The sequence below is a fragment of the Triplophysa rosa genome, linkage group LG20 (genome assembly GCF_024868665.1).
Source record: "Triplophysa rosa linkage group LG20, Trosa_1v2, whole genome shotgun sequence".
Lineage (NCBI taxonomy): Eukaryota > Metazoa > Chordata > Actinopteri > Cypriniformes > Nemacheilidae > Triplophysa > Triplophysa rosa.
In genome coordinates this window covers 14,522,365-14,540,667 of record NC_079909.1, presented here as the reverse complement: position 1 = coordinate 14,540,667, position 18,303 = coordinate 14,522,365, and the positions used below count along the sequence as shown (strand labels likewise).

Genomic DNA, 18,303 nt, shown 5'->3' with positions numbered 1-18,303 from the left:
GGAAACTAAACTTTTTTTTATTCTCCATCCCGTTTATTTTAATCAATTAATTTGTATTGCGCGTTTGCAGAGTGGCAGAGAGATTTAGACCTAAAGTGACACTTGTATTACCATGCTGCTCTCCTGGCACAGCAAGCTTTTTTCTTCACCTTTTTAGTATGCAAGTGTTATTGATCAAGAGATTCACAGCAGATGTTTTGCCGGCTTCACTTTTAACCCTCCGTGTTGATAACACATGCTTTTACTCAACTCTTCAACATGCAAAAAATAAATCCAACATGGGTCTAAAGTAAGTAGCGGCAACATCTATTTCTCCCAGCGGGGTGTGAGATGAAATTTGTAGGAAGTGTTTTATGTGATAATGCAGCTGCCGGAATAATCAATGCCCACCTACGTCGGCGCGTTGACAGAGGATCATAAATCGCTTGGTGCTAGTAAAAAATGCAGATGTGATAAAACCCCCACACACACCCTTTTTATACCTGGACAGCTGATAAAGTCAGCTTTTTCTCACTGACAGGTGGGCTTAAAGGAATAATTTATCTATAAATGAAAATTCCGTCGTAATGTATTCATCCTCAGATGACTTTCTTCTAGAACACAAAAGGTGACTGTATACAGCACCGTGGCCGTAAATGAATGTAAATTAGAACCAGGGCTGTGAATCATATTCCAAGTATTTTGAGATCATACAATGACTTTGTATGAGGTCTCAAATATTGGTCCTCATTAAACGAGTTTTTTTTTGGCTGTACTGTTCCTTTAAATAAAATCTATTTGAACTCTTGCTTTACAGCTTTTTATCCTTTCTATGTAAAGTAGATGCCAATGGAAGTCTTCATCTTCCCTGTGCATCCCTACAGGCAACAGTTATATGCTCCTGCTTTTTTAATGTCGTGACTCCTTCATTGGACTCCCAAGAGGAGCTTAGTAGGAGTCCGTTGATATTATATGCATAAAGTTTCACACATCATCTTAAATAACACAAACAGCCTTTATAAATTATGCCTTTTAGTATAACACTGGACTGCATAGTCTTATAACAGCCCTCTCAGGACCATGCATCATGCATAGGGGGTTTTATCTCATTTCTTTTTTGGGGGTCAGGGTCTTTGCAGAACAAGAAAGCACAGCGCTGGAGCTCCCTGTGGCCCAGCCACGTTTCTTGTCTTCCAGACTTTCACTTCCTTCCCCTTTTCCTAAAGAGTTTTCAGCATAATGTTTCTTCTTTGCAGCAGCAGACCCATGTGAAAAGCAAGGCGCCTATTGACAGAATAAAGCTATGCTGACATGCTCCAAAACCCCAGCCATGCAACGCTCCACACTGTGCTCTGCACGTGATTGCATTGGATTGGGCATTGGAAATTCACAAAATTTAAAAAACCAAAGCGTGTTAAAGCTGAAATGGAGAGCTGACGAGAAATTGCTATCATTCATACAGAACTTCTAAATTAGCGTTTGTGGTAAATCTGTCCCAGAACGTCTCATAGATGTCTTTTTTCTTTCTCTACCCACAGCTCCACCAAACAACATCTCAGTAGTGGCCGAGAACACCCCAGCACCATTCAGCCGGTACCAGGCCCAAAATCTCACTCTGATCTGCAATGCCAAAGGAGGCAAACCGGCCCCAATGGTGAGTTCCACACAATTCTTTTGCAGACATACAATACACACGTGGCTTTGCAAAGTGATTGCTAAGGGTAGAGTTCAAAGTCTCGGCAACTGTCTATATAAAGTGAGTCTTTTCATTAAAGCCAGAAGGACTCCTGAAGCCCACACACCTTAACCTCATGAACACCAACGCCGCTTGAGTTCAGCCAGCGGTTTGCAAAAATCCCACCAGCCCATTAATCACACTCTGTGGGTGAACGGTAATGTATTCCGGATCTATCTTGCCCCCTTCTCCAGCAATTAGGAGCCCAGCGTGAGAGGCGTGCAGTGTAAAAATGATTTCCACCACCCCACCTGGAGAGTCACATTGCCGAGCTCCGGGCTGACCGGCTTCGGTCTTCATCAGCGGAGGATCCTCAAGAGCAGGCCAGACACCAGGGAAAAGCTCCACCCTCATTACCGGCCAATCCGCTGTCATTCACTAACAACAGACAGAGCGTGCACTACATCAGCGGCGGAAGCAGAGAAACAGCAGCTAAATTAGAGCTGAAAGATGGGGGTATATCTGTAAAGCTGATGAGATTCTTACCTTAATATTTTAAAAGAGTAAAAGAGTTCAATACAGATCCGGGCTGGTGGTCATGGCCATTGGCAAGGTGTGGGGTGGGGTGTCGAGAATTGTGCTGAATTATTTTACATTTCATTCTCACAAGATCAAATCCGGTCGTGTTTTTTTTTTTGTTCTTCACTGTTGTGTGATGCACTCTGTCATCTTCCTTTCTGTTCCTCTGCTCCCTGTCCTCCTTACTTCCCACTTCATTAACTTCCTGAGGTGTATCATTAGGTGGACAAAACAAACAAGACCAAAGGCGTTAATAATAACTGGACCTGGCAACACCGCAGTGCTGCATCTGTGCCGTTACTCACTTTTCTCTCAAGCGTGTCTCCAGACACGAATCGATCTCAATTTCACACCACAGACACTAAACAATCTAGCAAACTGTCTAAAGTGAATAATACATGTAGACACTCAAGTTTTAAAGTTTTAAATGGTCATTTATTTATTTAGAGGGATTATAATTGCGGTTTTCATATGAAAAATGTATGTCTGGTTATAGAAGTCAATGGGTAACGCTGTTGTTGGGTTACCGACATTCTTCGAAATATCTTATTTTGTGTTTTGCGGACGAAATAAAGTCATACATGTTTAAATGACAGGAGCGTGAGTAAATAATGACAGAATTTTCATTTTTGGGTGAACTATCCCTTTAATACCCACTTGCATTACATGGCAGTTTTTAATATTTAAACTACTTGTAATATCCTATAATATATTTAGAGATAAAAGTGTTTCACATATTTCTGATTCGTCCGACTGGAATTTTCTCTCAACATGAGTGTCAATGTTTTTTTTTGTGTGTAAGTTAAGCCTTTTTCAAGTTTGCAGAAGTTCAAAACAAAAGAACTTGAAGGTCTTAGCATAAAATAAACGTATTAAGCTAATTAGGTATATTGGGCGATGTGGTAATTAGGTATCTGGTGGAAAAGGGTGGAGTAGTTTTCTGCATTTTTATAAGACTAACACTCATTCAGAACCTGGGTCACAACGGGACCAGTGCAGGATGGGAGAAAATGTTCTGCCAAATTATATTACATCTCATGCGAATCACTGCCTCTTTTCTGCGTTCCCATGTTCCAATGTTTTGAAATTAATTATCTTCAGGAAATAATTTTGTGTCTCTAGACCTGAAACAAAACCATTGGGGGATAACATTCAAAGTCACCTTGTGCTGTATTGTACAGTAAAACAACAAGCAAACTAATTGAGTAAACAAATAAACCCATAACACTTGGGGCATCGTTTGGATATTTATTATCTACTAACTCTCCAGATGCCTATAGACCTAGATAGAACTTTAGATCTGAAGTTGTTGAGCTCTACGTAACTCTGGGCGTATCAATGATCTAATTTGGAGCCAAGTCCTTGAGAAATGTTGCATCTAAAATAGACTGTAAAAAGCTAATTGTTGCAAAATCACAAGGCATGACGTGCAGCAAAGCACAGGCTTTTGCTTTTAAACTGGAAGCTGAAGCATGCTTAAAGAAGTCATGTTTAAAAATCGCACTAACACTGATATATTTATTTAGAGAACCAGCAGGATACATATTCACTTATTTGCTTCTTGGTTCACTAAACATGCAAACAAAATAACGTTATTCTCAGCAAATACAGCTGTGCTCGAGGGGCGCAGCACTGAACTGAATTTCATTTCTTCGCAGTTATAACTGCCTGTCTCCTATACTGTTTTATGATGCATCTCATTTAGACATTATCGGTGTTGCTGCCTTATGGCTTATTTCTAAACCATCTGGAACATTCTTTCTTCCACACTCTTTCACTCTCATCCTTCAATAGTAGGTCAAATCAATGCCACGGCTTTCAGTTTAACACCCTCTTAAAATCAATTTAACAGCCACTGCGCATCGCTTGGGGTTCAAAACATTGTAGCATTCACACAGTGTGCTGTGCACCAGACATGTTCATATTTTCTTTGCTCTTTTATGGAGAAAAAAATCACTTTCGTTTCATCAGCTTTTGCTCCAGATAATCTTGTGAACCAGACTCAATTCTTTAGAACGATAGAATGAAGCCTGATTGATAGGTGCACTATTTTTTATATTTTACTGGCTGACAGTGGTTTAAGACTTTATACTGACAGCTATTAGTGTGGATGTAGCATTAACCCCCCCCCCCCCAAAAGAAAAAATAAACGTTTTTACAGATGTCATTGCAGAAATGTTCTTTTTTCATAATTCATTTGTAAGTGTTCAATTATAAGTGGGTTAATGTCGCCCCTACTGGATGGCACTGTAACTGCACTATTATGCAAAACAAAAATGTAATTTTAACATTATGGTAGGTGCCAGATTTTTTTCTGTGCCACTAATATGACCCATCCACATCATTTTAAACATATTTGTCAAAAGCCCATCTTCAGGTGTAAAACGTTTGTTTGGAGGTCTCTCCACCTGGCCAATAAACCTCAAGGGGTGCTTCTTATTTTAAAAACCAGGCAGCAGTTGAAAATGCTGCAGGGCCTCTCCTGACAGGACAATCTGGTGTGTCCTCCGCACAATCTGCTGCTGATTGACTGAGAGCTGGATAATGACAGATAACACAGGGGGCGATTAAGTCCGTTCAGCTCTCACACTTGCATTGTAAGTACAGAAGTGACGACATCATCTCTCTGACACTCCAGTGATTAAATATGACAAGTTTGAAAGAAGAAAGAGAGCCCAAAGTAACAGCCACTATTGTCAAGTCTCTAAATGAGCATGCCACTCGAAATTGGCAATAGGCTGCATGCAGGTGCCTTCATTAGCGTCCATTCATGGGAAAACTGCTCTGCTGGCGATGTGACGCATTGTGCTTTGGCGCGGGCGAACGCTGGTACAAAGCTGTTTGTTTGCTGCGCTCATTGAAATCCACAGAGGTGCGAGCATGCGTGTACGTTTTGTGCGCTTTCATTGTGTGAAGCGTGTTGGAACACCGATTCATTCAGAGACTAAAACAGGAGTTTTTTTCATTTCATTGTAATGTGTTCCAAGAACTACCAAAAATATTTCAAATATGGTTTCTTTCAGACTGTAATATATTATGGTGCAATAGATTCTGCTTGGATAGACTAGTTCGCTGTATATAATTACACTCTTTACTGAGACACGAGACAAGTGTCTGTGTGAAACTATTTTGGGTTGTGTGTGTGACGGCCTTAGCATCTCCCTAACAGCTAAATAGGGACTTTATAAACTCTGCCAATCAAAAGCAGCCGAACAATCAACAGTGCGTCCGACGTGTCTGATATCTCATTTGTATCGACGAAAAGGAGCGTTTGTGACTGAGGATTTAGAAGCAAGGCAATTATTGCAGCATGTTAGAGGGAAATTAATTGCAAGCCCTCATTTGTTTGGACAATCGATTACCCTCTTTGAAAGAAAACAATGGGCTTTTTCCTGCACGATGTGGGATAAGGCATTGCTCTGCAAAAATGATTAATAGAGCATTTGGCAATATACAGTAGTTCGTACGACATCACTTACATCCCCCATCTCTGATTGGACATTTTCTTAGGAATGTGTTTGCATGCCACTATGCTGAAAACACGTCAATATTGTTGCTCAACAAAGGACTTTGCACCTTCTATCTGAACCACTGTACTAAAAAATGTTGACTGTTCTGCACAAACACTGCACAATTCAGGGAGCAGTATTACAGTATGAATAATTGAAGAGACTGTGTTTGCAGAGATGGGAGCTTGGAATGAGTTGAGCATGTTGTGTGACCGTTACCTTGGTGATTAGCATGGCTATGAATAGGAGTTCTGTGCACTATTTACAGAGACAGCCTACCTCTCTCTCTCGTTCAGATCAAACCCAGATTGTGGCAGAGGATTTATATCTCCACATGCTGGTCGAATGGAGTTACTGCAGTGGGTCAAGCAACTCCACATCAACCTAAGATTGAAAAACGACCGTATAAATTTCGGGCACAGTATAAATCACTCTTTATTGGTATTTTTTTGTAATGAGATGGAGCATTTGTGGCCCATGCATTATAAGTTAGTGGGGTTATATAAGTTATAATCCCCTACAAAGGGCTCGTTATGGTTTGTGTACATTACTTGTTACTATGTAGCAAGAGGTTTTATTAGGAGGACAATCCTCCCGGACAGGATACGCAGTGTGCAAGCCAATAACAGTTCACTTTGAAGAAAGCTGAGTGCCAACACCACACTTTCCATGTGGATTGTGGCATTGACGCTCCCCAAAGCAAAACTCTCGGGCGTTGTGAGCGGCATTGGAAGCATTGCACTCTTTCACTCCAGTAATCGGCTGGTGTGGCAGAGAATGAATTGCAAATAGTTGTTTGTAAATGCGGAACGTATGATGCACACTCACGCCTGACTGCATATGATTAGCTGATTCGATTGGACCATTTACTTTACATTGACACAAGCATTGGGCTGTTTGAGCACTGCATGGTAATAAAAAGCTGTGAAAAGATTTTAATACAGCTCCTATTTCTACAGATTATATACAATATACAGACGCCGAAAAAAATAAGAGGTGACTCCAGTATTGCCTTTAATCAGCATTTCTTCATTTATTGTGGCAATTCCAGTCCAATGTCTGTTGAATTTCCGAAATGAAATCTCTGAAATTTATCAACCGAAAGCAATGTCAAACACTAAAAGAATGCAAAGACAAATAAAAGTTGTGAAAAAATTGGCTTATTCTAACTTATTTATTTTTGGACTGATCCTAAAATACATGTAAAAACATTAGTAATGTGTTGTTTAAAAATTAATATGGCTCCATATTTCGTGATTTTCTTTTTTGCCATAAATCATTATTATTAGTCACCCTTTATGTTTGTCACTGGGTTTTGCAAACATCTAACTAATAAAACGTATTAAAAAGAGCTTGTCATCTTTGACAACACAATATTTAATCGTTGAAAAAGTTCAGTGTTTTTCCATTTTCTGAAAAAACAGCGAATTTGGACGTACGAGGTTTCAAGATACAAGGACTGCGACGATATGAACTTTTTTATTTGATGCATTTAAGATTTGACCAGTTTGTCCTGTTTCAACTTCTGCAAACAAAGGCAAATAAAAACAATATTTTCATTTGCAATTTAGAAGAAATGCTGTCACTAGTTCACAGAATGAAACGAAAAAGATAAGATTTTACTCAAACACTTACCTTGAAGTTATGACTGAAGATAATTTTGGAGCGTGGGCTTTCAAATTTTCTGCGAGCCGTGGCTGTATAGTGTATTTAAGTTTAGGTGTTAACATTCTCTAGAAACTGGAAATGTGTAATACACTGGCCTTTAGTTATTTCTCACACAGCTCTCGAACTAGTATTCAGCAGTTCTGTGAACTAATACATTGTCCTAAAAAAAAAAAAACTTCGCTCTGTACACTGTGATAGGCTATGTGAGACCAATTTTCTTTTATTGCACTTATGCTTTTTGATGTCCTTATGTTGTTCCAATTGCTTCCATTGTTTCCCTCATCTGTAAGTCGCTTTGGATAAAAGCGTCTGCTAAATGACTAAACGTAAATGTAAATGTCCTCTCTAAAGGACTCCATCGTGAAGGCATTGTTTTGTTATCTTACACAACCCTCATCTATTAGGCATTAACTGTTGTCTGGAGCCTTACCTATTAGCATGAGGTTTGCACTACGCATCTGCTTTTGTCTCTTCTTCCCTGTGGCTGCAGGCGCAAATAGTCAGATAATGCAAGTAAAAGCCACAGTGTGGTATATGCTGTTAACCTCTCTCAGCAACAGAGATAAAGTGTGTACTTTATAGCACATTAGCTGCAAAAACAGTCTCTGCATGAAGGAAAATAACCCTGTCCCTTAGAATACTCTTTCTTTTCTCTTTCTCTGAATTCCTGTGAAGATGTAAGAAACTACACTTCTCAAGGACGTGAGCTCAATTCAACATCGTTGCATTTCCTCACCCAGCAGAGAGCACAGGCCTAAGAAATCCCAAGATATCGACATATGTAACCAAAAAAGGGCAGAAGAGTGCAAGGGAAAGTTTCACGTCATGCAACAACACTTTAATCTTACGAAAATGGGATTTAAAGACTGTAATATGCTATATATAGCAGGCTGCTTGCACCTGTCTTAAACTAAATCCCTCTCTTTCCTACTCGCAGAGCTGTCAAAGAACGAAAAGGCAGGGATTCCTGGTAAACGAGGTACAAGCAGAGCGCTGTGAAAACATTAATGCTACAGGCATTAGGCCTGCTGAATTTAATACACATATCTGGAGGTTGTGTGTTGAAGTGGGAACTTAATTCCCTGTCAAGTGATTTACCAGTCGGGAATCTCAATACCCAGATGCACCGTAGTGGGAAGAGGCAGATACAGCGCAAAGCAGAAACTGTGTCACGTGTATTTGCTGTTGTTTGTTGAATGAAGCTTAGCATTGTCCCAGATACTGTTGTTTAGACTTGTCAATCACAGGACGTGTTATTTTACTACTTAATTTGATTGTTGTTTCAGAGACTGGTTTTCTCTTTCTCTCTTTACAACGTTCTCACTTTTTTAATGATTCTCGCTTCTCACGTGGTGGTCTTTACAAGTGTGAAATTTGAGAACATATTTTAATGTCCCCATTTAATTTGATTCCGTATTTAGATTTTTATAGAATTGTGTTTGATGCTTTGAATAAATAAGCATTTAAAAATCAATTCACACAGCAATTGTAAACAAAATTCATTTTATTTTTGGTGCATGTACATGATGTGGCTGGAGACATTATGTAGTGTGACATTTGGGAATGTGATGTCCATCAACTAAACATGTATTGCTTTGTGACATTGGCTGTTTTGGATTTAATCAAGTTTTGTTTTGTTTTGTTTTGTTTTGTTTTAAAGTTGTTGTATTGAAAACTTTATTTAATGAAGACCAAGTGTTCCTACAGTGTTCCTGTTGCTCAATTGGTAGAACATTATGTTAGCAGCACAAAGGTCATAATTTGATTCCGAAAGAACAAAGAATGATCAAAAGATCCTTAAAGAGATAGTTCACCCATAAATGAAAATGCTTTCATCATTTACTCACTTTGTATGACTTTCTTTCTTCTGCAGAACTAAAAAAAGGATTTTGAAGAACATTGGTAACGGAACAACATTGTCCCGCATTGACTTAAGTTGTATTGACACAAAACCACAGACATTTCTCGAAACATCTCATTTGTGTTCCACAGAAGAGTCGAAAACAGTTGAATAAATGATGACAACATTTTTATTTTTGGGTGAACTATCCCTTTAAATGCACTGTAAGTTGCTTTGGATAGAAGCGTCTGCCAAACGCATAAATGTAAATTTAAGACATGACTTGGTCTCAAACCAGAATTTTTTAATGTCAATGCCCCCTGGGCAGTAGAAACATTTACACACCCTCTGTCATACCTCCAGTTAATTTTCTGTGGTTTTTCTCCAGATACAATTTAAGCGGGATGGAGAGTTAATAGAGGTGATCTCCTACGTTTCTCCCACTGTGGGTTACGAGGGCGGTGGCTCTGCAGGGGTGCGTGGAGCCAGACCTCTGATCAGCAGGGACCTGGACGACACTAAAATGCGGAAGTCACTTTCTCTGCTGGGTCCGGATGGTAGGCCCGGACGTCTCCATACTGAGAGCCCTGGTCGGAGCTACATGGCCAGGCAGCCTGGTTATGAGCCCAGCCCGGCCACAGAGACCATCCCGGAGACGGTGGTCAGCCGGGAGTTCCCCCGCTGGGTTCAGAGCACAGACCCCCTGTACTACTTCAGCAACACGCACATCCCCCAGAGCGACGGGTCTGTGATGGTTCAAGCAAAGCTTACATGGACCCTGAATCCGCAGCTGGACAACGACGCCCTGTTTAGTTGCGAGGTCACGCACCCAGCTCTATCCATGCCTATGCAGACTGAGGTTACACTGGGTAAGTGTTGCTTTTTGCTTTGGTTGTTATTGATTGGGAAAGATACAGATTCTTGGAACAACCTGAAAGCTTCACATTTTTGACCTTGAAGCTAAACGTGCCTGACGCCATTATTCTCCTCCCCTCGTCTTATCATGGGCGAATCGCTTTACATCCCCCTCTGACAGATGCAGTGAGACCGACACTGGTTTCTATTTGTTGCTTAATTGCGTTACAGCCAAGCAGATTGCGGCCGCTAATGCAGAATGCAAAATCTTCCAATGACTGACAGGCCAATTCATTGAGCTGTCTGCGCTGTAGATTGAGTTAACTTAACCACGTTAGTGAAAAAGTCAACCTGAATTAAATAAATCAAGCATAAAAAGAATCTCACCATAGCCTTAAAGACAGCTTTGTTACAGGACCCCACTGTCGCAACCTCTTTATAAATGTAAGAAAATCTACCGTATACAAGTCAACTGTTTGAGATACGAAGGCAAGGATATGCCTTTTATTCGTGTTTCTTATTTATATACATAAAATTGGCTTTTTTCATTGCAATTCCGCTAATGAATGAGACATCAACATACCTCTGTATTTTCATGCATAGCAGCCCTTCTTTGCCTTTAAAGCTACAACAAAGATGGCCTGAAGATTCCATTATCACTTCAAAGCCGGCGTTCACTTGTAGTCTCTGCTATCAGCCCTCAGAAAGAGGCAAGTGATGAGACACCAGACAAGATAAACAGAGACATTTCTCTCACTTAGTGGTGCAGGAGCACTGAAACAGAGATGAAGGGGAAGAAACTAGAGATAAAGCAGTGTAGAGGAGAAACAAGGATGCTTTAGAGGTTGATGCAGTTTCCATGCAGTATTTCTCCTCCTTTCAATATTCCAACGGATGCGTTTTAGAACAATCTCTCACTGGTGCATTTCACAAAGAATAATGCGGCAGGCTTAACGTACCAGTAAGAAGGATCACAATAATCCTTTTCTTTAAGTCTCAAACTTGGTTTTCATATTGTAAAATAACTATTAGAGACATTAGAGTGCATTACGTCTTATGATACAAGATGAAATTTAAGTGATAGTTCACCCAAAAAATGAAATTTGTGTCATAATGCTCACCCTCTTGTCATTTTAAACCCGTATGACTTTCATTCATCTGCAGAACCCAAAAGAAGACATTTTAAAGAATGTTGGTAACTGATCAACGGCGTTAGCAATTCACTTCAATTGTTGCAATATATACAAAACCAATGTAAGTCAATGAGTAGGCTACTGCCATTGTTCAGTTACCAACTTTCTTCAAAACATCTGTGTTCTGCAGAAGAAAGAAAGTCCTAACAGGATTGAAATGACAGAAGGGTAAGTAAATGATGACAGAATTTTCGTTTTTCGGTGAACTATTGCTGTATTCCTGAAAGTGAATGATATATAAGCTCTAGTTGTTTATTGATTTACAGAACAGTAGGAACGGAAAGAAAGCAAAGGAGAGAGATTAAAAAGGAGTGGAACTTCTTATGGATGGATTTAAACTTCAATGAGCCTACAGTCATTCTATGAGCAAGCGTGCCACCACAAATATAAAGCTTTGACCTCAGTCACTTCCGTAAAGAATTGGGAACTTTTGTTGCGATTTCGTGTTAGCTGCATCAAAGCTAGAACTCATCGAAACTGTGTCTCGAGAGCAGGGGCGTCTCAAGTTGCACAAGAAAGGGAGGAATACCAACGCTTGCATGGTAGTGAGGGAGATAAGTGAATTCACTAGAGTGCAGGCCTTCAAAAAGGCTTGCTAACATTCTGCTTTCATATTCTGACAAGACCTTTTCTATGCAACAATTCGAGGCGTACAGTCAACAGCGGCTGTTCCTTAAAAAGATAAAGAAGAGCTTCTCTTTGTTCTCGAGAACACAGAAGCAAAAATGTGCATTTGTTGATTTTAATTGGACCTCATTCAGAATTCAAAGCATTAACAAACCTGGCTTGAGTTTGGCACAACCCCATGTGACTGTGAGCAGCGATTGCAATGTGAAGAATTGCGAGTATGTGTGCTTCTTAATAAAATAATTTATTCTTCATGTTATGAAATATATTATGCCTGCTACCGCAACTCTAGTAGTAAGTTGAGTCCTAGCAAAGACCAGGCATGGACACACCTCTGAGATTCGTCGCAAAGTTTTATTCATTCATCTGAACCGTACTGACACTTCCAGTTCAGGTGATTCACTAACCTGCACTCAGTCAGGAAATGAAACGCAAAGTCATAGCAGCATTCACAAGTCATAAATCTTTCACAGGTTTTAATATTTTCCACATGAGACAGAAACATCTTGACAGGGATTCAAATTTGTATTACACCCACTGAATATTCATGAGCCTAGACTTGCTCTGCGCTCTAAATGGATGTGGTGGGTCCGTGGAGGCGGTTTTCTCAGAACGCTGTCCTCACCTCAGAGCTTCACGCCTGGGCTTATTGCCCTGACTTGGTCTGTCAGTCATATCCAAATATGCACTGATTCACTCGCTGCCTTAATAATTAAAGCCGGGCAAGGCTCAGCGGTGGAGGATTTGCATGGGTGAAGGTGCCACTGATTCAGCAAAAATACAGAAGGGGAATGACTTATTTTCTCACATCCAGAGGCAAGAGATGATCTATGCCTGCATGCCAGGTTCTTCCACGCAACAGACAGCTAATAAGGACGCAGATGTATGTTGTGGGTTGTTTGGGGGTGTGCAAATGCCTTATTTTCATTAAGCATTCAAGAGTCAAGCTTTAGCAGCTTGGAAATTCAGTAGACCATAGAAGTACAAGCTAACATGGGTTTGGGCAGACAAGATAAAGTGAAAGGAGTACTAATGGCCATTGACTAATTAGAAAGCTTAGTGCATTTATTAATGTAAGACATGTTTTTTCATCAGCATTCTTTATTTGTTCCTTCTGATTTTAATTCATATAGTACAGTGTACAGTCGTGGCCAAAAGCAATGGCAGTAACATAAATGCTGTGTTTTGCAAAGTTTCTGCTTAAGCTGTTGTCTTGTTCATTCGCATTGTTTAAAGGTTATTTTGCAGAGTGATCCGATGCATTTTAAATAACTGCAAAAAAGCAACTCCCCAGATGTCAATCCCATATAGCGAACCTGTGGTCAATCCTTAAAAAGTGAGTGGACAAGCAGAAGCCCCAAAATTGTGATCTCATAGCACTAATAAGGCAAGAAAGGTTCACCATCAGTCAGGATTTGGCCCAGGAGCTAATATCCAGCATGCCAGAGCAAATTGCAGAGGTTATGCAAAACACAAAATGATGTCACGGCCAATACTTTCGGCCGCGACTGTAGTCCTGCCCACTAAAAAATCTCATTTGTACATTAAAATGTTTTACAATCTTATTCATACATAGCGATAGGGCTTCATTCTTGCTTTTTATCTTTTCCCAAGATCAGGTTGGCTGTCATGCTGCAGATCTTTATTCAACTGCGCTATTAGTATTATTTCTTTTTAAGTAGAAAATAAGTTTACATTCAGTCTACTTTTTCCAAGAAGTATTCTTAAAGTTACACTTACTGACAGAAAAGTCTGAGTATATCTATACTTTTAAGTATATGTAAATCAAAAGTATTCCAAGTACACTTGACTAGTGTTTACTCTTTTGACTGAGTAGTCAATTTCCACTTTTTTCAAAATGAATTACCACATAAAGTATGCTTTTAAAATGCATAGTAAATTGAAGCATACTTATTTCTGTAAAGTTCATTTTAAAACAATGCTTAGATTCAATTCCTTCTTAAATTGGTGCCGTTGTTTCATCCTTTTTTTAAATATTTTCAAAGGACCTCAAAGGCAGAACAGACATGTAATGAGCAGGAAATATCACAGCTCAGTTACTGGTTTTGTCAACTCCTGCGGTCAGGGCTTAGGTTGGGCGATCCAACATATTGATCCCTTAATTCATCCACTCGGTACGATAAAGGCAGGGTCAGGCCTTTGAGTGTCCACCGCTCTCTCAGAACACAAGCCCTATCAATGGTCTCCTTTGTTTTTCAACTGTTTTTCAGAAAAATCAATAAATCAATGAGTCATGATTCATGTCTTGACAAGCTCTTAATCTCTACTGCGTATAGCATTTCACATCTTTTTCTACCCTCTGCATAGACTGGCTGCTAATATCTCAATATCATTTTATAATAAGGAAGCTGATGAAAGAGGATCCCTGTGTATTCAATATAGCCATAACTTGATTTATGTGTGAAATACACGTTCGTTGGACCCATTACAGACGTGAGAGCGGAAATGATAATCCATTAAGCAGCAACTGGGGGGTAATCATTAAACTGACCGAGACTGGCCCGATGCCTCATTAGCTTTTGCTGGACACTCTCTGACTTGATTGATGACTAAAAGCATGATTAGCTATTGTTTCAAATAGTTCTCTGTAGTTGGATTATCTGTATGTTTAGTAGGAGCCAAAGAGTAGCATTAGACATAATGAGGGTTGAAAAAAGGGCCACGGCGGGATATATTTCTGAACAATTTCTGATCGCATTTACCAAGCCAAGCTCTAGAATTATGTATTAGCACAAACATATGGCTCACAAAACTTATTTTATGGTTCTCAAGGCTACGCAGACTGCATGCCAGTAATCAGAGGAAATGATGCAGAACCACTTAACACGGGGCCGGATGGAGGCCCGCTTTTACTCCGGTGCTATAAAGTGCCACGCTCACCCCGCCAATAGATGAAGTTTCACTCGTTGCCTCGCTTTCCAGATGTGTTCAAAATCACTTTCTTATCTTTCCCTTGAGTACACAAGAGAAATCCTTAGTGTCTGTGAAGTTAAAAATATGATGTTTTTACCTTCCCTTTCTTCATCACATCCGAGTCATTCTCAGAGACCAAATTAAAGCCATCCGGGAGATTCAGTCCAAGCAAGACAACGGAATTAGTTCTCTAAGTGTCTCTTATCTTACTTTCTCAACCGCTTGCCTTGCACGCTCTGTTTCTTCTTAAGTAATGAGTGTCTACCCAATTTAGTTCTTGTCCCTCTTGGGGAATAAATACTCCTCAGCCATTTCAATGAAGAAAACATAGATTCCCTAGAGCCTCAACCAATGACTTCTAAGTCAAATGCCTTGACCTATGGCGCAAGTATACTTTGGGATTTAAAGAATGTGATTACTCCACTTCTTTTTATTGAAAATATAAAAACATTGTGATCTGGTTTGGTTTAATATTTTGCAACAAAGAGTGACTATTTTCTTTTGTTTCTCTCCACAGCGGCTCCTAAAGGCCCCAAGCTCGTGATAACCCCTGAAAGGGCAAAGGTAGGGGATACGGTGCGCATCACCGTCCAAGGTTTCCAGGTAGGATCTCCAGGGGTAAGTGCATGGGGGTTATGAAACCAGGGCCAAAGTTCAGTTTTGGATACGAGGAGGTGGTCCCACATGTGCAGTTAAGCCTGTGTAATGAATGGCTATAGTGACCATTCTTACAAAGTGTGCAATACAGCACGTGTATCTGTCAATTCCTGACCTGCTGTTATAATGGATGAGCCATCAATCTAAATCATTTAGCCTGTCCTAGGAGGGGTTATGTTGCATCTAGAAAAATTACAGCATTCAATCATGTATGAGGCGATGAAGTCACAATAGAGGCTTTCAAAGTCTTTAAAAGGTCACAAGAACAGAAAGTCTCAAAATGATATATTGACACAGGCCCTCAGGGCTTCAACTCAAATGAAAGGGCACTCAAGGTTTTTAGGAAGTTCTGGATACATATCAGCTGTGAGATGAAATCTAAGAATCATCTGTGGAAACAGCAGAGACTCTAGACAGACTGAAGTGACAAAAATGCTCTTTTGATGAAACGTCTAGTGATATAAACCTAGATTATGTTTGATGCTAGTGTTGGTAGAACTTTTTATGTTGGTGTGTCTATAAGGGCAAAACAATAGCAACAAAACTAGTGTAATGTTGCATTTAAAGCTCTTAATGTGAACACTAAACAGTTGAATTGTCAACTGGTCGAGCATGGCACTTGCAACCCCAAAGGTTGTGGGTTCAATCCTAGAAAACACATATATTGATAAAAAATAAATAAATGTAAAAATAAAATCGCTAAATGAATGTACAGTTTAAATTTGTTCCATTTACAAGTTTATCTAGCCATTTTTTGCTGTTTGATGTTAAAGGAATAAATAGTCTGCCCAAAACAACTTTGAATGAGATGAGACGTTGATGAGAACTGGCATCCGAAATAAGGTGATTTATTATGCTAAAGTTGATTAAATTGGCTTCTTTTTGCTAAAATCTAAGTTTCTTCGCTATTTGGATCTGTTACCAGAAGGCAAAGGGGCGACTGATTAAAAAAACTAATCTGTGGTTTGTTGATCTACATCACAACAGCTTTCAGGGATTTTTCTTATTTCTGTTTGTTCCTGTCAGTCTTGCTAGAAAAACAGGTGCGAGCACAGAGCTAGCCAGGAGCGCTTTACTGTCAACAGCACCAAATTTATACTTGCTTCAATACTCCGTCAGTTCCAAAGGCCTAGTCAGGCAGGGAGATTTTCTCGGTGTAACTATCATCGTCTGCCAAGAGCTAAAAACATTTCACCTAGCAGATAATAACAGCAGTTTTGGTGATCATCCTCCCAATCTTTGTGAAAGCTCTACCTACCTGCATTCAGGTGGAAAGAAATTAGATGTGATATGCTATCATTGCTGAATCTGCTTTGTTTGCGGTTTTTTCCGCCATAAGTTTCAGAGAATGTTGCAGTAGATTTGTGTGATGTTTTATTTCATACCGTTTTTGGGAAGGAATGGCACTTTAAACATGGGTGGAAATTGCCGAGACTGGATGAGGGGGGGCTCTAGTTGGGGACAAATTGTATATTTTTATACCATGTATGCAAAAAATGCCACTCTATATGTTTATGAAATGAGTGATTGGAGGCCAAAGATGAAAGTCCTCTACATTTGATAGAAAGATGGAAATCTAAAAAAATGGAAATCCCTGATAATATTTATATTATTATTATTCACTAAATTGAATAGTAAAAAAAACATTTTTTTATTTAGAAGATCATAAGTTTATCAATATCAAAAAATTACATTTGGACCTAAACTGGTATGGCACTACTTAAAACTTTCAGGCCTTATTATGTGTCATAATAATGAAAAGTATAGACTTTTTTTCTGAGAAGTAGAAGCAGTTTGCCGCAAGTCAGCATGGGCAGATTGCTTGGCAGATCTATGTATTTCACCCACAATTTTCTGTATGTATTTGAAGTACACCTTTAAATAATAAAAAGAATGGTCACCATAAACAGGCTTGACTGGGACATAACTCTGTTTGGATATTTATATTTGCACATGAGATTTCAGATGATTTTGAAGCCAGTGGAGATTTTTTTCTGAAAAGACATCTCACCTATCCTCAACTGCTCCAAAGCTCCGGGTTTCACATGTAGATAAGATAAATGTTAACATAGATGACTAAGGCCCAATCCCATTTCTACCCCTCTGTTTAGCGAGTTCACGTAAAGGCTTAAGGTCTTTGCACATACAGTCCGAAATTTTCGTACGTGTTCTTTCGTATTTGGCTCTCGTTTGTACGGTGTCTCTGAATTGTTATAAAAGGCCACTCAAAATGCTTGATACGGATGCGAAAACGCAGAAAATCGAACCCGGTCCGAATTCTTTTATGACGGACGAAAATATCGGAGGCAGTGTGTAAATGTGATTGACACAACGTGAGGTCGTATTTATTTTTTAACGTGCGGAAATTTCAGACTCAATGTGCAATGGGCTTTAGGGGTGTCTCGTTTCTCTTTTGGTTGGAGGGGTACATTTTGCTAATGTAATGCATTACTGATTGCACGATAGAACCGCAACATATACAACTGCAAAAAAGTGATTGTAATCAGGGTCGTCTCCGGAATGCAGTCACGAACCGGGGGAGCCTCCGACCAATGCGGCTAACAGACCAGGTTGTCTGTTTGCGATCGCCCTCCAAAACGCTCTCCGCCTTCCTGCTTGCGACCACACTCCGGAGACGGCGAACGGAGGGGTGTGTGGTGAGCTGCTTTCGACGAAAAAGTTCAGGGTCACTTTTTAGGCTGTAATCCACGAAACTGATATGACTACAGCTGACAGCAGCATCTTGGAATTTTGTGATAAACATTGCCGCGTCTCTGTAGGATCAGT

At 39.8% G+C, this 18,303-nt stretch overlaps 1 protein-coding gene across 4 annotated transcripts in view; it reads left to right on the top strand.

Moving 5' to 3' along the window:
• Positions 1-18,303, top strand: part of igsf21a (immunoglobin superfamily, member 21a) — a 175,287-nt gene that overhangs the window by 149,806 nt on the left and 7,178 nt on the right. For 2 of the 4 annotated variants that reach the window (XM_057361631.1, XM_057361633.1), the window contains 3 exons: positions 1,518-1,633; positions 9,639-10,119; positions 15,377-15,477. In XM_057361631.1, coding sequence (XP_057217614.1) covers positions 1,518-1,633; positions 9,639-10,119; positions 15,377-15,477 — 698 coding nt within the window. The remainder of the gene's footprint in view (positions 1-1,517; positions 1,634-9,638; positions 10,120-15,376; positions 15,478-18,303) is intronic. The other 2 variants (XM_057361632.1, XM_057361634.1) reach the window with 1 other exon arrangement.